Source organism: Oryctolagus cuniculus, chromosome 2, assembly GCF_964237555.1.
Source record: "Oryctolagus cuniculus chromosome 2, mOryCun1.1, whole genome shotgun sequence".
In the NCBI taxonomy this organism is placed as follows: Eukaryota; Metazoa; Chordata; class Mammalia; order Lagomorpha; family Leporidae; genus Oryctolagus; species Oryctolagus cuniculus.
In genome coordinates, this window is record NC_091433.1 from 65,032,138 (window position 1) to 65,058,853 (window position 26,716).

General features: G+C 41.5%; 1 protein-coding gene and 1 long non-coding RNA gene across 7 annotated transcripts in view; one reads left to right on the plus strand and one right to left on the minus strand.

The window, feature by feature from the left end:
• Positions 1 to 26,716, plus strand: part of WWC2 (WW and C2 domain containing 2) — a 262,307-nt gene that overhangs the window by 135,331 nt on the left and 100,260 nt on the right. For both annotated transcript variants that reach the window (XM_008250200.4, XM_070068324.1), the window contains exons 3-4: positions 12,234 to 12,437; positions 13,218 to 13,294. In XM_008250200.4, coding sequence (XP_008248422.2) covers positions 12,234 to 12,437; positions 13,218 to 13,294 — 281 coding nt within the window. The remainder of the gene's footprint in view (positions 1 to 12,233; positions 12,438 to 13,217; positions 13,295 to 26,716) is intronic.
• Positions 12,431 to 26,716, minus strand: part of LOC103345555 (uncharacterized) — a 50,788-nt gene continuing 36,502 nt past the window's right edge. For 2 of the 5 annotated variants that reach the window (XR_011386293.1, XR_011386292.1), the window contains exon 7: positions 12,431 to 14,570. This is a non-coding gene — a long non-coding RNA (uncharacterized lncRNA). The remainder of the gene's footprint in view (positions 14,571 to 26,716) is intronic. The other 3 variants (XR_007914134.2, XR_007914132.2, XR_007914149.2) reach the window with 2 other exon arrangements.

The following is a 26,716-nucleotide window of genomic DNA, read 5'->3' on the forward strand; positions in this document are numbered from 1 at the left end:
CTGGAACAGTCAGGGAAGAAATGAGAAGCTACCATAGAATATGGAACCACCGTGGTGCTGGGGAGAGCAAGAGCAGTGTCTGTTATAGAGTGTAGGCCGTGGCTCCTTCAAGAAAATGCATTAAGCTCATTCCCAAAGAGTGTCTGGATTAAGCCGGTTTGGAAACATACAGGATGGAGTAGGATTTGTTTGAGGTTGGAAGGGGAAACTTCCTAGGGGGAGTAGAACCACAAGTAAAGCCCAAGGTCTCCAGAGGTTGTAGATACCCTCACCCCTGCCAGAATGGCTGTTACCTAAAAGGCAGAGTAACAAATCCTGGTGAGAAAGGGGAACTCTTATACACTGTTGACGAGAGTGGAAGTTAGCACAGCCACTGTGGAAAACAATATTGAGATTGCTAAACTAGAGACTTGCATGTGATCCAGCGTTCCCACTGCTGGGCTTGGATATACCCAAAAGACATGAACTCATTGTGTCAGAGATACTTGCACCACCATGTTTATAGCAACACTGTTCACAGTAGCCAAAATATGGAATCAGCCAAGGTGTCCATCATCGGATGAATGGATAATGTGGCATAAATACACAGTGGAATATTATTCAGCTATAAAAAAAAGAATGGAATTCTACCATTTGCAAAAAACTGGATGCAACTGGAAGACATCATGTTAAGTGAAATAAGTCAAACACAGGAAGACAAATACCACATGTTTTCTCTGATACGTGGGAGCTAAAATTTTTAAAAGAATGAAAAAAAAAACAGAAAAATACCTCTGTGTATCAGTATTGCTGCAAACATGGTTTGTCAGACTGTGTTTTATACCTTGGTCAAAACAGTGGTTAAGAATGTTGTACGACTACAGCTTTAATGATCTGTGATTATTTTAAAGTTTACTGTACATGAGTGAAATGGTCATCTTTCCATTTGATTATTGTTTACTGCCCTTGCCTATATTCCTGCTGGGCTAGTGTCTTTTTTACTTTTCACTTGTTGAACTCTATTTAGTGAAGCATTAAGCTCTAGACTGTAATATAAGTGAAAAATATGTTATCTCAAAAACTAGAAAGCAAAGGAAGGGAGGCAGTGAGGAGATATCATTATATTCTTAGAATGGTATATATGAACTACATTGAATCTGTTCTCTTTAATAATATCAAGTTAACATGGAAAAATAAAGTATCAAGTGGTTTACAAAGTTCATGGAAAATAGAATAAAAATAATTTTTTTGCTGCAAAAATTTTTGAAATCCATGTATTAAGTTTTTCATAATATATATTTTCCATGAACTTTTGAAAGATTCCTTGTAGACAATGATTTCAATTTTTTGTACCAAAATAAACTTATCCTTTAATTCTGTTTTCCATGAACTTTTTAAAAGTATTCTGATATAGCACACACTTTATAAAAATATAAAGTTACCCATATTCATTAAGTTTGTTCTTTCTGAGTACAGCAAAAAGCAAAGGCAAATAATATTTCTTTGAGTCTAATGCTATCTTTCATAATAAACTCTTTAGCTCATAGTATGTTCCTGTCTATAAAGTTCTATATCTGTAAACTGATAGAACTTGAATTCTCTTGAGGTTCATGATGTTGTAACCGTATGTAATGTATTACTTCTTTAATATAGCAGACAGGGTGCAAAGCCACTAGGTCTTAATAAAAAAAAAAAGTACCACACTTGTATAACACACTTTCCTTGAGTATTTACATTTAATAAATATTCTTCACAGATCCGTTCAGCAAATATAACAGATGGAAGTGAAGCACAGTTACACTTTATGAAGGCTTCTTCAAAGGTGTCTTTGGGAACCTTCTTTTGTAGTTCATATTTGAATTGTGCAGTATTTCAGATAAGTAAATGTTTCCTGCTGAATCTCTTGTGGCAGTATTTAAGTCAGTCTACTAGAGTGCTTCTACTGATCTACCCAAAACAATTGCTGATAATTTGTTATTATCACACAGAATACTGGTAGTTTTTATTATTATCTTCATTGTTATTCTACTTTATTCATTCAGGTGTTAATATTGCTGTCATTGTTCTGTGGCAATTTTGCTGTTGAAAAATATTTTATTGAAAGCATGCTAATTCCCAAACATGGAGAAAATATGATTAGCCAAAACCTCTGACAGTACTGAGAGAGAACAGGAAACACATACATTATTATAATGATTACAGCTTAAAAATATTTCACATAGTTAATTACAGTTTATATTATCTCTTTATTTGGCCAGTGTATAATATATGTGTCATTATAACAAATTATCCCAAAATTCAGGGGCTTAAAACAGTACTGTCTCACGGTTTCTGGGGGCCATAAATCAGGCCAGGCCTAGCTGGGTGTCCTGGCTGAAGGTCTGTGACAGGCTGTGGTCAGCATCTGCTCCAGGATCACTCAGGTGGGTGTTGGCAGGACTCAGTACCTTGTTGGCTGCTGGCCACAGGCCAGTTTACAACACGGCAGGTGGCTTCATTAGAGCTAAAAAGCCAAGAAGAGCAGGGAGAGGGAGGGAGAAGTATGAGCCAGTACAGGACAGCAAGAAATCTTTTGTAACCTAATCTCAGAAGAGCTGTCCTATCACTTACTCCACTTTATGACCAGGTACTGAGCCAGTAGACCACTCAGTGGGCATGGATACCAGAGCATCCAAAAATGTATTGAAAAAAACTATGAAAGCTTTTTAAGACCATAACTTTCTGTTTTTAAGAGGATGCATTCTGTCCTCTGAGTCAGATTGCTTCCACATGTATACATATTGAACATAGCTCCAAGTATGAAATGTTAGGCTAACCAGAGACTTGAGTTATAGCGAATACTGGAAATTGAGAAGTTTGCTGTTTTTGGCTGGTGTCCGTCCCTTCTCCGTATTCGCCAGACCGCCAGGCTGCCCCATGGTGGATGGATAATGTCCTCAAAGCTTCTTGGCTGGTGTCTATGTCCGTGTGAGACTGTCACCTTCTGCAGCTCCTCTTTGGACACTAGCTGCAGCAGGCTTTTTCTCATGATTCTATGAGATATGCATCTTTTGCATATTTAAGTAGTTACATATTTAAAGTTAGTGTCCAAATCACACTTTAGAGAAAACTCAACTTTTATTAACCAGTAAGTGTGAGGTGATATAGGCGTGAGGGAGTGGTCACAGCTTGCCTAGCTAACCCAGGCTGTTTTGTTAACCCAGAGCCTTTCCTGGCTCCAAGAGCACCCAGCCTGCGTAGCCTGGACCACTTTAGTTTCCAAGAGGCCAGGCTAAACATTCCCAGAGCAGTGTGGACCCGTGCTTCCCATGCACCGTGCCTTCTGTGGGTTTGGACTTGCTAAATCTCTTGGTGCCATCCAGAAATACTGTGTCAGGCAACATAAAGATTGAAGTTCATGTGCAAAGCATTTTGAAGACTGCACATGCCACTGGACATTCCAGTAAATCAGCAAATGACTGTTAGTGTTCTGATCTATCAGGCAAAAGTTTTTATATTCATACTACCCATCTTACTTCTATTGTACCTGGGGTTTAATTTATACAGATGAGTGAGTGATGACAGAGAGTCCGTTGGCATTGAAGGTTGTGTTACTTTCAGTTCTCTAGAGAAAGAGGCCTCCCACACCCTTGATGGCTGCAGGGGATAGTCAGCAGGCAGCAGTTGAAAAAGGAGAAAGCAAGGCCAAGCGACTTCATTGTGGTTTTCTTCTGAAAGAACGAACAAGGTGGGGAGTAGAGGCAAGTTTGATCAAGTTTGGGATTGGCTAGGTTGAGTGATTTTGGTGGGCTCTGGGTAACAGGGATAGTTTCTCTTTGACTCAGGACTTGGCCCTTGAGGTGATTGAAAGAGGGAGAAATATTGGGTTGGGTGTGAGACCAAGATAAAAGAGGAGGCCAGGGTATGAGCTTTGAACTGGTTGGTTTGCATATGGACCGCGATCCAGGAAATCACTCCTGTTCCTAACAAGCAGCAGTGTCATCTTGATTGGTGCCCTGACATCTTGTGCAGATCACACTAAAAGAGGGGAAGCTGAGGCAGATAGTTTTACAATTTTTTAAGCTTCCAGTGTTGACACTACTCCTTGTCACCCTGTACTGCTCCCGTGTGCACAGACTGCCCGTGGGGAGTGGCCGATGTCTCCCATTGCCATCGCTAGTTCAAACCCCATGCACGGGTGCAGAGCCCTGCGAGCCTTAGTTCTTGCCACAGATGCTGTCTGCAGCCAGGGTTATGTGGAGGAGTATAACTCTGTGACTTCTCTTTGCCATCAGCAGTAAGGGCTTGGGGTATTGCAGTATCTCATTTAATCTTCAGAATAGTCCCTGATGTTAGCTGCAGTTCATTGAGGAAGAAATTGAGCCATGGAGAGGTTTAGGAACCTGGGTAAAGTCACAGAATCTCTAAGGGACGAGTATGAATTTGAGATGAGTTAGACTGAGACCAGAGTTTATGATTGTAGCTGCCATTAAATTACATCCCAGTTCTTCCCCACCTCCAGGCCCTCCGAGTGCTCTTACACTCCTCGGGACTCATATGCTCATCCTGACTCTTTGACCTTCCTTTGTCGGACCTGATCTTGGTGGTATCCGTGTGCAGTCCAGTCATCTCTTCCTGTTCAGGTGTTTTTCAGCCCTCCTGCCATCTAGAGGGGACCTTTCCTTCCTCCTCCTGCACCAGGCTTCCACAAGAACGCTCTCCCGTAAGTTCCATGGCCCTTCTCTCTCCGCCCTCTTCCCTTCCACTCCCTGTACCCCTAGGGAGGCAACTCAGAGTGAGCTGTGGATGTATTTTCAGGTAGGATACGAAATCAAATGTTTAAGATTCAGGAGCACTGCTTTTAATGGAGCACAAAAATGATTTTATTGGAGCAGTTAGGCTGTGTCTTTTTCTGATTTCTTTTTTAAACGAAGGCAGTTTATTTCCTCAGTTCTCCAGGAGAATCTTAGAAAATGATTCACATTCCTCTGTTAATGGCACATTTTCCTTTCTGTGTTTTTCAAGAGTGATTCTTCCTCTTCCTCTTTCCTCACCCTCCCTGCCTCCTCCGCGGTGTCCTGAGAGCATCACACGAGGATGTCAGAAGCACCACCCGTATCCGTTTCACTTTGCACCATTATTAAAGGTTACCTTGGGTTGGGTTCTCCCTGAAGTAAGCCATAAGCCTGAGAATTTAAATGAAAGTGATTGATGAAGGAGATCCCAAGGATATGGCAATAAGGAAATGAGGAAAGGAGAGTAGGGAGGGGGAGAAAAGTCAAACCAGGGTTTGATTCTGTCAAGTATTGGACGCCACATGATTAGCAGGTGGTAACTCTGGAGGTTGTGTCTCCTTTGCGGAGCAGTCACTGGCCACCCATGAGGTCCCACTGAGTGTGCCAGAGCGGGCTTCCCACGTCCTTTAGGGATGTGCCGCTACGAGCAGTGAGGGGTGGGTGCATCCACGGGCCAGGTGCATGGACCTGGTGAAAGGGATCTGAGGATGTTTGGATAGGGCACTGACAGTGTCCACACTGAGGTGACGGCAGGAAAACCCGAATACTCATTCGATGTGTTGCCTTTCTTTGACATTTGGGACACTTGAGAATCAGAGAATCATCTGCTTCCAGTCTCACAGCTGGTGAGTAACAGGAAACAGACTTAGAACCCATGTGACTTTTCTCCCTAACCAGTGTTCATTTGCACCAGCTGATAGTGGCAAAGAATATTTCTTGTCATATAACTTTTCCTTTATCCCTCAATCTCTTTAATATTTTAGTCATTCATCAGAAACTTTTAAAGTGTATTTTAGGAGCCAGTGCTGTGGTGCAGTGGGTTAAAGCCCTGGCCTGAAGCGCCAGCATCCCATATGGGCGCCAATTCTAGTCCCGGCTGCTCCTCTTCCAATCCAGCTCTCTGCTGTGGCCTGAGAAAGCAGTAGAAGGTGGCCCAAGTCCTTGGGCCCCTGTACCCAAATGGGAGACCAGGAAGAAGTTCCTGGCTCCTGGCTTCGGATCAGCATAGCTCCAGCTATAGTGGCCATTTGGGGAGTGAACCAACAGAAGAAGGACCTTTCTCTCTGTCTCTCCCTCTCAATGTCTGTAACTCTACCTCTCAAATGAATAAATGAAATCTTAAAAAACAAACAAACAAACAAACAAAAAAAAAACAGAAGAAGAAGATTACCCAAGTCCTTGGACCCCGGCACCTACATGGGAGACCTGAAAGAAGCTCCTGGCTCCTGGCTTCAGATTGGCACAGCTCTGGCTGTTGCGGCCATCTGGGGAGTGAACCAGTGAATGGAAGATCTGTCTCTGCCTCTCTCTCTAACTCTTTCAAATAAATAAAATAAATCTTTAAAAAAAATAAAGTGTATTTTAAATCAGTTTATTAAGATACAACTTATGGGGCCAGAGCTGTGGTGTAAGGGGTTAAACTGTCGCCTGTAGCTCTCAGTTCCCATTTGGGCACCAGTGTAACTCTCAGCAGCTCCAAGACTTCTTCTTCTTCTTCTTCTTCTTTTTTTTTTTTTTTTGACAGGCAGAGTGGACAGTGAGAGAGAGAGACAGAGAGAAAGGTCTTCCTTTGCCGTTGGTTCACCCTCCAATGGCCAGCACGGCCGGCGCGCTGCGGCCGGCGCACCCCGCTGATCCGATGGCAGGAGCCAGGAGCCAGGTGCTTTTCCTGGTCTCCCATGGGGTGCAGGGCCCAAGCACCTGGGCCATCCTCCACTGCACTCCCTGGCCACAGCAGAGGGCTGGCCTGGAAGAGGAGCAACCAGGACAGAATCCGGCGCCCCAGCCGGGACTAGAACCCGGTGTGCCGGCGCCGCTAGGCGGAGGATTAGCCTAGTGAGCCGCGGCGCCGGCCTCCAAGACTTCTGATCCAGCTCCCTGCTAATGTACCTGGGAAAGCAGCTGAAGATGGCCCAATCGCTTGGGCCCCTGCACCCACATGGGAGATCTGGATGAAGCTCCTGGCTTCAATATGGCCCAGTGCTGGCTGTTGTAGCCATTTGGGGTGTGAACCATCAGGTAGAAAAAAAATCTCTCACTTGGTCTCTCTCTCTCTCTCTCTCTCTCTCTCTCTCTCTCTTTCTCTCTCTGTAACTCCACCTTTCAAATAAATAAATCCTGAAAAAGAGGATATACTTATATACCATAAATTGTACTTATTTTTAGAATATAGTGCATAAGTTTTGACAAATATATACTATATAACCATCACAATAATCAAGATACAGAATATTTCCATTCCCTCAAAAAGCCTTTTGTGCTTCTTTGTAATAAGTATGCAGCATCACTGCTTGGTGCTGGCAACCACAGATCTGCTTTCTGGTTTTTTGGCTTAGATTTGCCTTTGCCTAGGGTTTCATGTAAATGGAATCACACAGCATGGATTTTTTGTGCTTGAAATCTTTTCTCAGCATGTGTTTGAGATTCATACATACCTTGCTATGTATTCTTTTTATTGCTGAGTAGTATTTCATTGTGTTTTATGTACCATGATTTGTTTAGTTATTACTTAAAATGTGCAGTTTTAATTTAAAAATTAAATTAAACTTCAGAAAATCATTGTTTCCTATATTTCATTCCGTTTTCCAGTTGTTTATGGTAGCCCTGCTAATGCATCATGTCTCTCTTTGAGTGTTTTGTAAAAGCTCTCCATTCTTGTGTATTAAGCTTTCTGTGTTTTCCATATTAAGGTGTGCTTCTATTTGTTACCAATTCTCTACTGTTAGTGAACATTTGTGGAGAGTTCTTTTTATGCATACTCATTTTCATGTATCTCAGGTAAGTAACAAGGTACAAAATTGCTGGGCCGTATGGTAATGGCTAATTTGTTTTCCAAAGTGCCTGTACCGTGTTACATTCCAATCTGCAATGAAGTGGGCGTTCCAGTAACTCCAGATCCTCTCTAACACCTGACATTGCCAGTTTAAAAAGTTGAGCCATTTTAGATAGTGTAAGGCGGTGTCACGTTGGAATTTTAACTTGTGTTTCCCTGCTGACTAATTGTGGAGCCCCTTTTCATCTATTCCCTGCCCACTGATGTTTCTGTACTCCTTTGTGAATTTTCTGATCAAACCTTGACTGTGTGTGTGGGGAGAGAAGGGTCATTTTTGGTCTCAGTTCAGTCCCATAATCACTGTTTTATCGGCATTATGCTTATTCCATAATCTCTAAATTTCACACTTGTTTCTGTTTTACTTTTGTTTCTATTCAGATTTGTAGGTGAGATTTTTGTGTTTTTTTGTTGCATCTAGTAATTTCATGGTAGATGCTAGATGTTATAAGTTGCTTTATTTTTGTTTTGTTCATTTTTTTTAAATGGGTACTAGATTTTCATGTCTTTTAAAGAATTTTATTCTTTTTTTCCTAACTACCAATTAAGTTACTTGCTAATCAGCTTCATTCTTTGAGTCTTATTTCACTTTTTTTTTTTTTTTTTTTTTTAATTTGAAAGACATGAGGGAGCTGAGGAGGGGGATTATAGAGAGAGGGCTATCTAGCTTCTGGTTCACTCCCCAAATGCTTGCAAAAGCTGGGGCTGGGTTGGGGCTGAAGGCAGGAGCCCGAACACCACCCAGGGACCCAGCTACTAGAGCCATCATCTTCTGCCTACCAGAGTGCACATTCACAGGAAGCTGGAAACAGAAGCAAAGCCAGGGCTTGACTTGAACTCATTCAGCCCTGTGTTCTGAAATTCAGACTGGCAGCTTAAGCTCTAGCCAGATGCCTGCCCCCAGGAGCTTGTGTTGAAGCTTGTTAGTTCTGGCTCACAGTGTCCTTTCAGCCCTATTACTAAGGTGTAACCTTGCTGTAGTCTCCACTGAATTCCCCAGATGTTCACTGTGGCTCCTGCCCTCTGGCTAGCCATAAGTTGAACCTGTCACGGCCGTGTGTGAATTAGGGGACTTTAACTGCCTATGAATCCCAGTTGTACTTTGCCTGGACTTGGGCATTATACCCTTTATACTTGTGCATCTTAACATTCACTCACAGACTTGCTATAATCCCTGTGCAAATTTCTGGAATGTTTCTAGTCTCTGGAACTTCTGCAATCCCACCTGTCAGGACCTTCCTGAAATCTACCTCCCCACTCTCCCCAAATCAGCAGGACCTCCATTCTCTGCTTGGCTTCTCCCTCTTTGCACTGATGTCCAAAACATGTCTTCAAGTGGAAGTGTGCAGTAATCAGTTGTAGAGGTCATTTCCCTTCTTTCAGAGTTCACAGCCCTGTACTGCCTGTTGTCCAACTTCAGAAAATCATTGTTTCCTATATTTCATTCCATTTTCCAGTTGTTTACGGTAGCCTTGTTAATGCATCGTGTCTCTCTTTGAGTGTTTTGTAAAAGCTCTCCATTCTTGTGTATTAGCTTTCTGTATTTTCCATATTAAGGCGTGCTTCTATTTGTTACAGTTCTCTACTGTTTTATTTGGTATTAGGGTTAGATCACACTCAGTCATGTTCAATATTCTGCTGGAGACAGGATTTTATGTCGTCATGCCATCAGTTTACTCCCTTCATTATTTTATTTGTTTTATTATTGAATACAATATATCAAAGTATGTAGATTGAAATGTGTAGTTGAATAAATATTTTTAAAGTGAATAACCATGTAATTCTGGCAAGTGAAGGAAACAGAACATTATTAGGACAAAAGAAGCCTTCTTGTTTTTCCCAAATCTTTTATTTAAGGAATATGAATTTCATAAATACAGCTTTAGGAATACAATGATTCTTCCCACCATACCCTTCCACCCTTATCCCCACCCCTCTTCCACTTCCCTCTCCCATTCCCAGTCCCATTCTCCATTAAGATTCATTTTCAATCAACTTTGTACACAGAAGTCCAACTCTGTTCTAAGTAAAGATTTCAGCAGTTTGCATGTGTGTGTGTGTGCGCACACACACACACACACACACACACACTGAGAACAAATTTTACAGTTAAGTCTCATAATACAACTCATTGAGGACAGAGGTCCTGCATGGGAAGTTAGTGCATAGTGACTCCTGTTGTTAATTTAACAATTAACACTCTCATATATGACTTCAGAGACCACCTGAGGCTCTTGACATGAGCTGCCTAGGCTATGGAAGCCTTTTGAATCCACAGTCTCCTTAGGTATTTAGACAGGGCCATAAGCAATGTGGAAGTTCTCTCCTCCCTTCAGAGAAAAGTACATCTTTCTTTCATGACCACTTCTTTCTGCTGGGTCTCACTCAAAGAGATCCTTCATGTGCAACATTCTTTGCCACAGTATCTTGACTTTTCATAGCTGAAATGCTCTTGTGGGCTTTTCAGCCAGATTGTGATACCTTAAGGGCTGATTCTGAGGTCAGAGTGTTACTTAAAGCAATTGTCAATCTATGAGTCTGCTGTGTGGACTGCTTCCCATGTTGGAACATTTTCTCCTATTTAATTTTATATATTTTACTAGTACCAGACACTTGATCCTATTTATATTATCACTTTAACACTTAATCCTATTATATGTTCACTTTAACACTTAATATGATCATTTTAATGCTTAAGATGGTATTTTTACCACCCAGCCTAATGGAATTTGGGGTCCCATGACAAGTAACTATACACTATACACTTAGAAGTAAGTCCATAGGAATGTATGAAGAACTATACAGCAAAAGAAACCTTCTTAACGTGCTCTTTTCCAAGTCACAGCCTTTTCTCTGGAAGAGAACCACTCTCCTGTGCTTCACAGTGGAGGGTCTGATGTGTGTATGTCCATGTCTCTTTATCAGCCCACATTAACTTTCTTGCAGATTCACACACTGTCCGTTCTGCTGTAAACACCATTGTGCCCCACTGCTGGGCACCGGTGCACTGCAGCTCCGAGGCCTACCATATGGCAAACAAATTTGTTGTTGTTTTCTAAGAAAATAGTGATCTGTATCCTTTTGTTTTTGTTTTCTTTGTGTTTCTTTTCTTTTTCTTTTTTTTTCTTTTTTTTTTTTTTTTTTTTTTTTTTTTTTTGACAGGCAGAGGGGACAGTGAGAGAGACAGAGAGAAAGGTCTTCCTTTGCTGTTGGTTCACCCTCCAATGGCCACTGCGGCCGGCGCGCTGCGGCCGGAGCACCGCGCTGATCTGATGGCAGGAGCCAGGTGCTTCTCCTGGTCTCCCATGGGGTGCAGGGCCCAAGGACTTGGGCCATCCTCCACTGCACTCCCTGGCCACAGCAGAGAGCTGGCCTGGAAGAGGGGCAACCGGGACAGAATCTGGCGCCCCGACCGGACTAGAACCTGGTGTGCCGGCGCAGCAAGGTGGAGGATTAGCCTAGTGAGCCGCGACGCCGGCCTTCTTTGTGTTTCATGGCTTCTACTGTAGCTTCATCACACAGTGAAGAATGAAGAGGGCAGGAAGTGCAATGGAGGGCGGAGTCTGAGGCTGACTGGCAGATGCCATGACAGGAGCAGCTTTGTGGAGGGGCAGCCTGTAAGCTTTGTTGCGGAGCAGTGTGTCCCACGCTTGGCTGTTCATTGCAGTCACTCATAGAGGTTTTAAAGCTACTGGTGCCTGGGCTCCTCGTGCAGAGATTCTAGTTGGTCTGGGCATTTTACATGGTGTGTAGGTAACACTAGTGTACAGAAATGCAGACTCAAGAGCTTATTCCTTAGAGTAGAGGATTCTCCTTAAATTAGATCGGAGTTGGGTTTTCCCCCTCTTTGCTTATTTTTGAATTTCTCAACTACCATAGATGAAGTGATGATTTTGTAAAATGCAATTAGAAATAAATTACTAGAAAAATGAAAAACCAGAAGCAAACACAAAATATAAAGCCAATATTGTTAAATTGAATAGGTGTACATTAACTGAATGCAGTTGCTTTTCCATAGTTATATGTTTCGGAAACATGAAACTGAGTCTGTGTGCTGTTGCTGGTCTGCAAAGCACAGCAGCCATGTATCAAGTGAATGGAGACATGTACCATGGGTTGGGTTCAGATCGTATAAACTTGGAATGCTTTCATTCTGTAGGCATTGGGGAGCCCAGGAATCCTGGAAAGGAATGATCTGATTTGAGCATTGTGTGCAGTGGATTGACAGTGTGAATAAATTGTTGGCAAGGGCCTGAAAGTGGGAGGGTAGTCGAATTTCTAGAGAAGTCACTCTAGAAATGCTAGCAAATCTCTTCAGAGGATACAAGAATCTAGGCTTGCTACTCTCTAAGGCTTAAATACTCCCCAAGACATAGTTAGTGTCAACAATAAACGCACAAGGGAAAATATATTCTCTGTTAAATTTGCAGAAACCACACAGATAGAAGATCCAAGAAAGCAATGGAGAGGGGAGCAGGAGAAGATGCTCAAGGACTATCTCTCAGTGGCTCAGGATGCACTCAGGACGCAGAAGGAGCTGTACCAGGTGAAGGAGCAGAGACTGGCTTTGGCCCTGGATGAATATGTACGATTAAATGATGCCTATAAGGAAAAGTCAAGTTCTCGCACAAGCCGTAAGTACACTGCCTGCTCAGAATTCTGAAATGGAGACTGAACGTTAGTAGAAGGCCACTTGCATTTCTGTGGGATTGAAATGTGAGTCTTTTTCCGTCCTAGGCAGGATGAGTCCCTCAAAGCCGAGAGAGAGGTGAGGGCACCCTGTAGATTCCTCAGTCAAAACCCTCAGCCCCATCCCAGATGAAAATTTTCTCCCCTTGAGGATAATACACACCTTCTGTTTCTGCTCCTCATTCTGCCTGAAGGCCTTTTAGTCATTTTTGAGTTAGTTTGTACCTTTTCAGAATGAGGCGAGTCATTTGGCCCTTTTGCTATTGTGGTATAATAGCTTTAGTGGGAAGGAAGTGGGACTGTTATCTAGAATGAAATTTCCTTTGACCACCTGAGTAAAATTCTTCCTTGTCTCATAAATTAATCATCTAGAACTGTCCTCATGTAAAGAAGCACCCACCATAGGCTCAGAATTTCCACGTACATTGTGAGTTTTAGGAACTGCAGGGCTCTGGTAAGATACGTGTGCAGTGTAGTCCCCTGTGTACTTGGTATGTGTAAATCCCAGGAGAAAATTAAACTTTTTTTCCTGAACTTTAAACAAAATTGTAGAGGGAAGGCTGAAGACTACTTTATTTATATTTCGGTATCTGATGCATTGACAGTAAAGGAAGCATAAGGATAAAATAATATCCCAGAAGCACAGATACCTTGTTTTTAGATGAGTGAACTCTAATCTAAGAACTAGTTATACAATTTGTAAATAATTTTTTCTTTTTCAAAAGTATTTTCAGGATCTTCATCCAGTACTAAATATGATCCTGATATTTTGAAAGCTGAGATCTCCACCACGCGATTAAGGGTAAGATTTTTAAGTTATGGTTGCACATTGAACACAGGCATAGAATCTGAAAGCGACAGGAGGGCAGTTGCCAATGGTCTCCCATCTTTGCTCAGCGTAGGCTGCTCCTCCACTTTCCTCTGCCTTTTTTGGAATGCTGTCAGCATTTGTAACTATTTCTGAGACACCAGCATGTGTTCCAGTGTTAGGCAGTTGTTTGATCTTGATAACCTATGTTTCCTCGCTGTGCCACGTGTTGCCCTTCAGAGTCGGGCCAGGTGGCTCTCTCATCAGACAGCCTAGCACTGAGAGGTGTGCACAGCCAGTGTGCCTCTGCATTACCTCCCTGGATCAGAGGATCAGACTTCATGAATTCCTCAAGCAAGTAATCCCTCATGCAGAATCGTTTTCTGATCTTTGCCTTATATCTTTTTGAACAAACAGCTGGTAAGGCCAGAGCTTTGTTTATCCCCAAGTTTTGGAGTCTTAGACTGTTTACCAAGGATGTAAAATCATGTAACCACTACCCAGCGCGTCCACCATGTCCCTTCACCAACTCTGCCTTTCTCCCTGAAGGTGCTGAGAGCCTTGTTAACTCTCTCGGGTAACTTCTGCCCGCTTTGAACTTTGTAAAGCTGGAATGCTACCATCTGTATGATTTGATAACTTCTGTTATACGACAGCATTTCGCAGATCACCCACATTCACTTTGATTGCTCTATATTATTCCAGTTTTGTATACACAAATTCTGTACCCCTCTACTGTTGATATCCTTAGAGTTATACCAGTTTTTCCTTATTAAAATTTATGCCTTAATGTACAAGTCTAATAGACTTGTCTCTAAATCTTCAAATATGAGATATCTTGGAAAAGTTTATGGAAAATGTGTATTATGAAAAAGCTATGCATGGATTTCCAAAGATTTTTGCACCAAGTAAACATCTTTTAATTTCATTTCTGTGAACTTTTTGATGTAATGCTTGTAGATGTTGTTTGGTTTTTTCCAACTTTTGTGTTATTCTCAGAAAAAGTATGAAAAAAGTTTGTCTATACTTACTGTACGCAAAACTTCTCTTTTATTTGCATTTCTTGGTTTCATTCATGAAGTCATTGATAGGCTTTTTCTGAATCATTCTACATTGAATATCCCTCCCGGGCCTTGAGGACCCTTCAGTCTGTCAGTCCGTTCACATTTCTGTGTATGTTTGTTAAGAATGCCATGATTGGTTGTCAGGTGCCTTGGTACTCTGCATACTGTGTCTGTACATTTTTGTGATCTAGTAGGCTGGAGACTATCTTAAAGAAAAAAAAAAAGGAATGAATGCATTTCCTTCCCAATAAACCCCAGTACTCACCTGAGCTGTGCACTTCTCAGGCTCGGGAAGTTATTACTTAGTAGTACTTCCCTTTGAAATTTTAATTATTTCACAGTTCTTATCTTTTTGAATGGAATAGCCACAATAAGCTATCTCAGGCTCTCCTTTTACATCCCTTGTAAAAAATAAGAAAACTGCGGGAGGAATTTAAAAACAAAAACATGTCAGACTGTCATATGAATAGGCATTTACAGAAAGGGAGCCCTTCACAGTGCCCCAGATCATAGGCGCCTACGGGAGTCACATTTCCCATGACTTCCTCTAACGCCACAGGACCTCGGGGAGAAAGCCTCTGCCGGTTTTCGTTTGGTCTCAGTTGTGAGAGGTCTGGTGTGTGTGTGTGTGTGTGTATGTGTATGTGTGTATGTATTTCTTCACTGTGCCACAGACCGGAGCCAGAGGTGCCCTCTCCAGGGAGTTGGCTTCCCTGAGGAAGCCGGCAGTAGACAGTCGTCCCTCAGTCTCCATGTGGAGTCAGGCCCAGGGCCTGCCTCAAATCCCAGAATCCTCGAGGCAATTAAGTATCTTCATGTAACCTGCATAAATCCTGCATGCTTTCTCTCTGGGTTACATTGTAGTGTTTAGGAAATCATGGCAAGAAAAAAGCCTGTCTGTGTTTAATATGGATGTGGGTTTTTTTTTTCCTGATTTTTAAAACATTTTTCTTTATTTTTATTTGAAAGGCAGGGACTGGGGTGTAGCAGGGGTAGGGGGATGGAGACAGATACAGCTCCTATATACTGATTCAGTTCCCAAAGGCCTGCAGTGGCCAGGGCTGGGCGAGGCTGAAACCAGGAGCTGAGCATTCACTGCAAGTCTCCCAAATTGCTGACAGGAACTGAACTACTGGGACCATCGCCGCTGCCTCCCAGCTTCTGCACTGGCAGGAAGCTAGGGTTGGGAGTAGAGCTGAGATTGTAAGCTGGGCACTCTGATATGGAATACCAGCATCACAACTGGCAGTTCATCTGCTGGGCCAAACACCTGCCCACCCCTGAAAAAGAATTTCTTTATTCACAGTTGTTCACAGGTCTATGGATTCAGAACCCTCACATGTGGAGGGCCAACTGTAGAAGACATTTATAAATAACTACAATAAAAAGCTCAAATGTGACTTTCTCTTCCCCTCCTTCATTCGTGCCTAGGTGCTTATTTAAAACTTCCTAGCAGTGTAAATATCTTTTGAGAAATCCCCCCTTAACAGATTGGCCCTGGTGGTCTGTGTTGTTCTTGTGATGTTTGAGCTGTGTCAGGGTGTGATCCCTTTGGCACAAGTGAATGCACTCTGTCTGCTATTTGTGCACATTTGTGCCAGGTGGCACTTCCACAGTGCTCTAGCCATTCAGAGGTAGATGGATAACCTGGCAGTGTTTCTTGGATTTTGATAACCTGGTCTTTGCTCGCCTATGCTATTAAAAGCCCTGTATGTACAATTCCTTTTCATAAATTAATACCACAGGAATAGTAGTTCACAAATGAACTGACTTTTATTAGTTTGAAGTCTTCTATACTTGCTTGTCTGTCAGTAATAGTTTTTAAGGTCTAGTAATTTGATGCAACAATATAAAGCAGGTGCGTACCATTTATTTTATTGAAATAGAGGCAATAGGTCGGCTATTTAGGAACTGTGTGTTCAGGAACATCTGTCTACCACCTCTGGTTCCTATTATTTTCCCTTGTGCTCAAAGGTGTAGGTAATCATTGGGCTTCAGTGTTCTCCTCAGTCAAATGGGATGACAGTCTTTTCTGATTGCTAAAATGGTGAAATCGATGAATTAATGCTTTTTATTAAGATACTCATACCTTTTAAATGTGGTACTTAATTGCTTGAGAAAAATCTGTATTTTGGGGAGAAGAATGTAAAGATTTTTATTTCAAAATTCTTATCCTATTTATTCATAGCATATTTACTTGTGCAGATAGAATATCTCACACAAAGTAAACTTTAAGTTCAACTGCCATTTAAAATCTGTGCTTATTCCAAACAGGATATATTTAGTGAGAATTTGGTAGGGAAAATTTTTTATGCATTTTTACTATTATTTATTAAACTGAAATAGAACATTGCAAGAGTAAAAGAAAATCTTTGGAAGCACAAATGCATTTGAGAAGTTTATTGAGCTCCGGATCATACAGTCTGAAAGAGGAAACAAAGGCCTCTTTGGTTAAATTATTTGTATTCTACTCCAAATAAATTGCTGGTAAATAGGTGCTATTATTAAATGTTACAGGGTACTACTGCTGTCTTTTGTTTTCCGTATATACTCTAAGCACACTTTTAGTATGGATTCATTTTGAATTATTCTTAGCACTGCTGATGAATTTAGAAAATTCATCCACAATTTCACTCATTTGGAGTCTCGAGCATTGATTTTAGAGAATGGTAGTTGAATTTAAGGTTTCCTTTACAGCTATGAATAGAGTTGCAGTAATTGATGTGCACATCAAAATAGACGTTTGAACCAGTAATCTAACTACTATTTCAAAACTCATAGCTGTGTGCTTCCAATGAAAAGAAATATGCCTTCTGAAAATATAACTGCTACAAAGAGTGGTTGTCTCTCGACTAGACATGAGAGCTAACTTTATACATGTACTTTATTTAAAGTGAGCTAACATTTTGAGTTCTTCTAGCTGTCACTTAACCTTATTTCACTGTGTTGAAGGAGATAGAGCAATTCTCTTTTCTAACACCAAAATGTACAGTAGACTGGGTCACTCTTCTTTTAGCATGTTTGGAAATGAATTTGTATCGTAGTTAGTGTCGTGTTTAAAAAAAAAAATAGTGCAGTAATGACTGTCATTGTGGCTCAGTGGGTTAAGCCCTTGCTTGCATGCCAGCATCCTATATCAGAGTGCCAGTTCAAGTCCTGGCTGCTCCGCTCTGACCAAGCTCCTTGCCAATGCTCCTTGAAAAGCAGTGGAAAATGACCTGCATCCCACAGAGGTCCAGACTCCTGATTGTGACCTGTCCCAGCACTGGTCATTACAGCCATTTGGGGAGTGAATCAGCAGATGGAAGATCTCTTTCTCTGTCACTCTGCCTTTCAGATAAATTAAATAAATAAATCTTTAAAAAATAAAATAATACAATAAACTGAATATTTGAAGAAATTAAGAATGTGACTTGACACATTTACCGAAGAAAGCAAGACTTAAAGAAAATGAGAAATGAATACTATAATACAAGATCAATGTTATCTCTATGGTGACATGCAGAAATTCATAGCACAGTAGGGGCTTTTTTTTTTAAAAAAAAACACACTTGGATTTTGAATAGAGTAAAACTATAACATTTAATCACATTGATTGATTTCATGATGTTTTATTTCTTTTGAAAGACTTTGGTATCCTTTCTAACTTTGAAGGGTACCATACTGCAGGTTAAGCAGTATGTACTTAACGATAAATCCTTGGGACAGCTGTTATGGCATAGCAGGTTAAGCCTCTGCCTGCAATGCTGGCATCCCATATGCACTGTGGTTCAGGACCCCCCCTGCTCCACTTCCTGATCCAGCTCCCTGTTAATTCACCTGAGAAAGCAGCAGAGTATAACCCAGTTACCTTGGGCGGCTGTACCCACGTGGGAAACTGGAAGAGAAACTCCTGTATCCTGACTTCAGCCTGGCCCAGCCCTGGCTGTTGCGGCCATTTGCGTAGTAAACTAGCAGATGGAGGATCTCCCCCCCCCCCCCCCGCCCCCAATCTCTTCTACTCTGTCTGTAACTCTGCCTTTCAAATCAATTAAAAATAAATCTTTTTAAAAAATTCCTTCATTGACACTGTGTTGTTTTGGAGGAAATATTTAATTTCTCCTCTTTACATATCTATCTACCTCTCCATTTTCATTCTTTTATTTTTTTAAGATTTATTTATTTATTTTGAAAGAGTTACAGAGAGGAGAGACAGAGAGAAATCTTCCCTCTGCTCATTCACTCCCCAGATGGCTGCAGGGATCAGGGCTGAGCCAGGCCAGAGCCAGTAGCCAGGAGCTTCATCCAGGTCTCCCACATGGGTGCAGAGGCCCAAACACTTGGGCCATCCTCTGCTGTTTTCCCAGGCCATAAGCAGGGAGCTGGATAGGAAGTAGAACAGCCAGGACTGGAATCGGTGCCCATATGGGATGCCGGCATCACAAGCCATGGCTTTACCCACTATACTACAATGTCAGCCCCCTGCATTTTAATTCTTTAAAATCCTTATATCTATCAGGCCATGGCATTTTATAAAATTAAATGCAGTTCACTTCTCCTAGTAGAAAATTTACTACCTGAGCACAAAAATTGACAGAAAAGTAATTGTTCTTTAATGATTGATTTCAAATGATCCTATAAAAGTCTACAAAGTTAATTCCCTCACTTTTTGAATGCTGTGGGAGTTAAGATTTGCAGAACTGTATGAGATAAAACATATATATATATATATATATATATATATATATATGAAAACCAGCACTTCCCTGTTCTTCTGTACTTTTCCTTGACCTGTGTGTAGTACGTTGACCTAACATGTTCTGATTAAATTTTGAGAGAATCCATCTCCCGAGGCCAAGACAGCGAGGCACTGGGAGTATGAAATTCCTATTTATAGTTTATATATTCTGCAATCATTAGTATCTTTGTGAATGTATTTATTTCCTGAGTTGAGGCTGGTAGACATAATTCTATCAGCATCTGGTTAGTCACAGATCTTAGCGAACTGCTTCAAGATGTCAAGGAGCAGGATTGTGTGGTTTGAGTCTAGTCAACTGGATAGCAGTTTCTGATGTTGCACCATTAGCAAGAGGGGTGTATTGATGATATAGCTTCAGCAGGGAGCTGTTTTGCCTAATTTTCAGGCTGTTGAAATTATGTGAATATTTTTTTAAAACAGCCGGCTGATTTCTGTTTTTGCCCATGAAGATTTAACTACTACAGGAATTGACCTCTAATAGGAGACAGAGAATTGGACAAAATCTATGAAACAACTCTTTACAGACCTTGAGTAGCAGGTAGTGGAAGGCTGTAATCCCCTACTGAAGGGGAAACAAAGCAAGCCTTGAGATTGTACCATCTGCAGTGAAGGGAGATGGACCCAGGCGTGGTCTTCGGGGTGTGCCTAAGTTGGTAAGACAGAAGACGTGTGGAGAGTGATGGAAGTGGCTAGAATCTGTGCATCACTGGAGAGTGGAAAATGAGAGAGAGGAGGACAGCAGGGATGAACAGGATCTGGAGATTTCTAGTAGGGCCTCCTCAGATCTCTGATACAGTCTGACCAGGTAAGCATGGTGTAAAATACCGTAAGGCTGAGGAGAGAAGGTGGTAGCCAGAGCTTACGCATGGCTGAGACTTGTTCATGTTTCTGTAAGCTAGAATAGAAAGAACTCCTAAGACACAAGACACAAAGTAAAGGCCTTGAGACCACCAAAAATGTGTAATGGCTTGATAATGAAATCAAATTAATCTAGGCAAGGCCAGTGCTGTAGAGTTAGTGGGTAAAGCTACTGCCTGCAGTGCCGGCATCCATGTGGGTACCCGTTTGAGGCCTGGCTGCTCCACTTCTGATCCAGCTCTCTGCTATGGCCTGGGAAAGCAGTAGAAGGTGGCCCAGGTGCTTGGACCCCTGCACCCATGTCGAGAGACCCAAAGGAAGCTCCTGGTTCCTGGTTTTGCATCGGCCCAGTTCTGGCCATTGCAGGCATTTGGGGAGTGAACCAGCCAATGAGAGATACCCCTCCCTCCCTCCCTCCCTCCCTCTCTCTCTCCCTCCCTCCCTCCCTTCCTCCCTCTCTCTTTCTCTCCCCCTCCCTCTCCTTCTGCTTCTCTGTAACTTGCCTTGAAAATACATAAATTAATTTTAAAGAAATCTAGGACTTCATTGGACTCCTCCATTCCCCCAACAGAATTCAAAAAAACCATGAAGATTTGATCCATGAAGGGATCAGATTGATTTAAAATATTTTAACTGTGCCACAAGAAGGTCCAGCACATTTTTTTTTTTAAAGATTTATTTATTTCCCTGAAAGACAGAGTTATAGAGAGGCAGAGCAGAGAAAGAGAAAGAGAGGTCTTCCATCTGCTGGTTCACTCCTCAAATGGCCACAGCAGCTGGAGCTGTGCCAATCTGAAACCAGGAGCCAAGAGCTTCCTTTGGGTCTCTCCACGTGGGTACAGAGGCCCAAGCACCTTGACCATCTTCTACTGCTTTCCCGGGCCATAGCCGAGAGGTGGATCATAAGTGGAGCAACTGGGACTTGGACTGGTGCCTACATGGGATGCCAACACTGCAGATGGCGGCTTTAGCTGCTACACCACAGTACTGGCCCAGGTCCAATACTTTTTAAGAGAATACAACAGAATCCATCAACAATATATTTAAATCCACAATGGCCAGCATTTAATCAGAATTTTTCATACAATTGGGGATGACAGAGTGGGAAAGTCAGAAAGAAGGATTACCAAGGGGATGAGAGAGCTTCTTAGGACTGATGGATAGATTCTCTTTCCTAATTTTATTGATGGATTTACTTGTATATACATATTCCAGCACTCACCAAAGTTGTAGTTTAAACATGTTCCTTTTTGTTGGCCGGCACCGTGGCTCAATAGGATAATCCTCCGCCTTGTGGCGCTGGCACACCGGGTTCTAGTCCCGGTCGGGGCGCCAGATTCTGTCCTGGTTGCCCCTCTTCCAGGCCAGCTCTCTGCTATGGTCGGGGAGTGCAGTGGAGGATGGCCCAAGTGCTTGGGCCCTGTACCCCATGGGAGACCAGGAGAAGTACCTGGCTCCTGCCATTGGATCAGCGCAATGCACCGGCCGTGGCGGCCATTGGAGGGTGAACCAACGGCAAAAAGAAGACCTTTCTGTCTCTCTCTCTCACTGTCCACTCTGCCTGTCAAAAAAAAAAAATTCCTTTTTTTATATACCAGTTGTACATCAATGAAGCTGTCAAAAACGATTAGGGATGCAAAGAAGTAAGAAAGTATGACCCATAACATAAAGTAGAAACTATAGATATGATTTATATTAGTGTTTTATATATGCTCAAGAGTTTAAAGGAACACATAAAAGTTATGGAGAGGAAATAAATATTTTTTAAAAAATGTAGCTTCTATAGGTTAGGAGTAAATCACAAATTAAAAATTGCCCTGAGTAACAGCATACTATATGCCAACAAATAAAAGATCGGTAAATTTGAAAACATAGAATACAAAGTATCGAAAATGATTGCAAATGAGAAAAAAACAGCCTGAGAAAAATTTACAGTACATCAGTGTCCTATGGTACAGAATCAGCTGATATAATGTGTGTGAAGTTCAACTCTCCAGTAAAGAACAGGGGGGAGGGAATCTCTTTCTCAGACACACACACACACACACACACGACAAAATTCAAAGTATAAATGCTTAGGTACAAGAAGCTGTAGAAACCCAAAGTGTAATAAAAATAAGAAAAATCACATCAAGGTACATTGTAATCAAATTAGTGAAAATCTTAAAAGTAGCTATAGAGAAAAGACAAATTACATACAGTGGAACAAAGGGAAGAATTAAAACAGACTGTTCATTAGAAACTATGCAAGCTGCAAGACAATGGAGTGATATCTCCACAGTACTAAAAGAAAAAATGTCAACCTAGATTTCCATATCCAGTGAAAATACCTTTCAACATGAAAGAAACAACCCCTTTCAAAAATAGAAAAGGTAGTGTGTTTGATGTTTTCTCCAAATTGCCAATAAGCATGTCAAAAGCTGATGAATATCACTAGTCACTAGGAACTTGCAGATCAAAACCAATAGTGAGATTCAGATCACTTCGAGCCATCAGGAGCTCTGTTATTAAAAACAAAACAAGAAACACTACTAAAAGTTTTATGGAATCAAATAAAATTCCTAGTAACCAAAGTAGTCATGAACAAAAATACCAAAGCAGGAGGCATTACACTTTCTGACTTTAAAATGTTACAACTGAAACAGCCTGGTATTGGCTGCATACAGACGCACAGACCAGTGGAACAGAATAGAGGCTGGAAATGAAGCCCATGCATCTGCAGCCAACTGATCTTTGACAGAGGTGCCAAGAGCATACTTCGGGATTAGGACATTCTACAAAAATTGGGTATCCACATGTAGAAGAATGAAATATGGGACTAACCCCACCCCATCTCCCACCGTGTACAAAATCAGTGCATTAAAGACCTAAATATTTTAACTATTTCTCAGTTCTTGTCTTTGTAAGATAATTGTGAATGATATAGCCACTGCAGGAGGAATTTAGAGGCAAAGCATGTCAGGCTCTCGTATACATAACCATTTAAAGGAAAGTGAGCCCATCTCAGACCTGGAAGTTTGAAACTACTAGAAGAAAACAGAGAAAATGCTTCAGGGCTTTGAAATGGGCAAAGATTTTTTTGGATCAGACCCCAAAAGCATACGAAACAAAAGCAGAACAGACAAGTGGAATTTTACCAAACCAAAAGGCTTTTGCACAGTAAAGGAAACAGCAGAGTGAAGACAGGCTGCAGAATGAGAGAAAACATTTGCAATTTATACCTCTAACAAGGAGTTAGTCACCAGAATAAGAGATTGAAACAACTCAGTAGGCCCACAGTTGTTTTTAAGTGGGCAATAAATCTAAACAGACACTTCTCAAAGGAAGTCATACAAATGGCCAACAGATGTAGAAAAAAGTACACAGCATCATTAATCATGAAGGAAATGCAAATCAGAATCACAGTGAGATATCACCTCAGTCCAGTTAGGTTGGCTGTTGTCAAAAAGACAAAAGATAACAAGTGACGGCTGGGTGTGGAGAAAAGGAAACCCTTGTACCCTGTTGGTGGGAATGTCAGTTAATACAGCCATTGTGGAAAGGGTATGGAGGTTCCCCCAAAAAACTAACCATAGACCCATCATGTGATCCAGCAGTCCCACTAAGAAAAAGGAAATACCAGTTGTCAAAGAGACATCTGCACTCTCTCGTTTATTGCCGCACCATTTTCAATAGCCAAGAAATGGGAACAGCCTATGTGTTCAGCTGATGAATGGATAAAGAAAATGTGACACACTCACACGCTGGAGTACTACCCAGCTGTAGAAAGGATGAAGTCTTGTCATTTACAACAGGACTGTTGGAGCTAGAGGTCATTATGTTAAGTGAAATAAGCCAAGCACATAAATACAAGTGCCACATGATCTCACTCACATGTGGAATCTAAACAAGGTAGATCACCTAGAAGTTAAAAGTAATGGTGGTTACCAGAGGCTGAAGAGACTTGGGGGTAGGGAGGGATAGGAAAATGATCACTAACAGGTACTGTGTTAGATATGAGCAAGAATCTGTGGTGTTGTAGTGCACCATAGTGGGACTATGGATACTCAGAAGGGACTATATGTTTCTCTTTAAGAGAAACTAGAAGAAAGGGTTTATAATATTTTCACCATAAAGAAATGTTAAATGTTAGAGGAAATAGATATGTTTCCTCTGATTGAATGTTGCATAATGTACACATGTGTTGAAATATCATGGTAACCCACAAATATTTACAGTTGTGTCAATTAAAAATTAAAATAGCAAATGTTACTAATACAAACCTAAAAATAAAAAATGGAAATTAACATGGTTGGTGAGGATGTGGGAAAACTGGGAACTATATGTCTTACTGGTAGGAATAGTAAATAGTGCAATCACCATGGAGCACACTATAGCAGTTGCTCATAAAGTTAAACATAGAATTACTTGTGATCTAGCAATCCCACTTTGAGTTTTCGGACCAAAAGAATGGAAAGCAAGGACTCAGATTCTTGCAACAATGCCTATGGCAACATTACTAACAATAGCCAATAGATGGAAACAGTATTAATCAGTGTTTTCCATAGAAATGCAACCAATGGGGCAGAAGTATGTGCGTGTAAATTATCACAAGGATGGGCTCACACAATGAAGATTATATGCAAATCCAAATCTGCATTGTGGGCTGGCAGACTCAAGACTCATGAAAGCTGATGCGTAGTTGTAGCCCAAAGGACAGAAGTGCAGAGTTAGTCTGCCACAAGATTCCTGTTTGTTAGGAAGTTTGTCTTTGTAGTCTAGCCCTCAGCTGTCTAGATGAGGTCTACCAACATCACTGAGGGCAGTCTTTTACCAGAGTTAACTGATTTGAATTTCATCTCATCTAAAAACACAATGAGTTGACATATAAAGTTAATCATTAAATAATCCATCTGTCCATCGCAGATGAATGGACCAACAAAGTATGTGTTAAACATATAGTAAAACATTATTCAGTCTTAAAAAGAATGAAATTCTGATATATGTTCCAACATGGGTGAACCTTTAAAACATTAAGCCATGTGAAATAAACCAGACACCAAAAAACAGATACTGTGTGATTCTCTTATTTGAGTACCAAGAATAGGCAAATTCATAGAAAATAGTGGGTTACCAGGATCTAGGGAAGAGGAAAACAGGGAGTTATTGTTTAATGGGTACAAGTTTCAGTTAGGGATGGTGAAAAAACTTCTGGAGCTAACTAGTGATAGTTGTACTTAATACCTCTGAATTGTATACTTAAACATGGTCAAATGTTAAATTTTACAGTATATACATTTACCATAAGAATAAACAATATAATAATTTTGTCCATACAAATATGAGACTGGATAGACTGCACAATTACAGTATATTTAATGTTAAATGGAATACCACTTAAAAACTTAGATTCAGGGCCGGCGCCATGGCTCAATAGGGTAATCCTCCACCTGCAGCGCTGGCACCCCAGGTTCTAGTCCCAGTTGGGGTGCCGGATTCTGTCCCGGTTGCTCCTCTTCCAGTCCAGCTCTCTGCTGTGTCCCGGGAGTGCAGTAGAGGATGGCCCAAGTGCTTAGGCCCTGCACCCGCATGGGAGACCAGAAGAAGCACCTGGCTCTTGGCTTGGGATAATCATGGTGTGCCAGCCGCAGCGCGCCGCCTGCAGCGGCCATTGGGGAGTGAACCAATGGTAAGGAAGACCTTTCTCTCTCTCTCTCTCTCTCTCTCTCACTTTCTACTCTGCCTGTCCAAAAAAAAAACCACTTAGATTTATAGGGCCAGCATTGTGACATAGTGGGATAGTGGGTAAACCTACAATGCCAGCATCCCAATATGGGTGCCACTTCGTGTCCTGGATGCTCACTTCTGATCTAGCTCCCTACTAATGTGCGTGGGAAAGCAGTGGAAGATGGCCCAAGTCCTTGGACCTCTATACCCACATGGGAGACCCAGATGAAGCTCCTGACTCCTGCTTTGGCCTGGCCTGACTGTAGCAGCCATTTGAGGAATGAGCCAGTGGATGGAAGATATTTCTCTCTCTCTCTCTCTCTCTCTCTCTCTCTCTCTCTCTCTCTCTAATTCTGCCTTTCAAATAAATAAAAAATCTTTAAATAAAAAAAAATTTAGGTGTGCATAAGATTATGAAAAACGTTAGAGATCATAAATAAGTGTGTGACTATACTATTTCAATAGTATTTTCAATAATTGAAAGTCTCCTTAATTGGAATTGCCCATTTAAACAAGAATAATTTTTTTAAAATGTTGTGGGCTTATAAAATATTTAGAAGCAAGATTCCACAAAAGATAGGGGAAATGGAAGGATACTTTTGTAAGACACTGAGACCACGTACATGAAGTAGTATAATGTTATTCACAGGTAGACTGTAGTTTTTATACACCAGTGCAGAGGTGGGCAAACTTTTTAGGTCCAAATAGTAAATATTTTAGAATTTGCAGATAAGGCAAATAGAATTGTAAGGTATCCTCCAAGATTTTCCATTTCCTACTGTCCCTACTGTGCATGCCGGCGTAAACCCTAGGCTGGATATGGTGGGATTTACTCCTGTGATTCAAGTATTTTACACAGCATAGTTGACTTTAAGACTGATTTTTCTGGTGGGCCAGAGATAATCGCATGAAGAGTTTAGAAGCAGAGCTTCTCTGGCTGGCTGTAGGGGGGTAAGTCCCATGTGGCAACCCGAAGGGAATGTAGTGCACATTGCCGGATGCCAGAGCAAGGGCCAATGCAGAAAGAGACTGAGAGCAGCCATGGCTAAT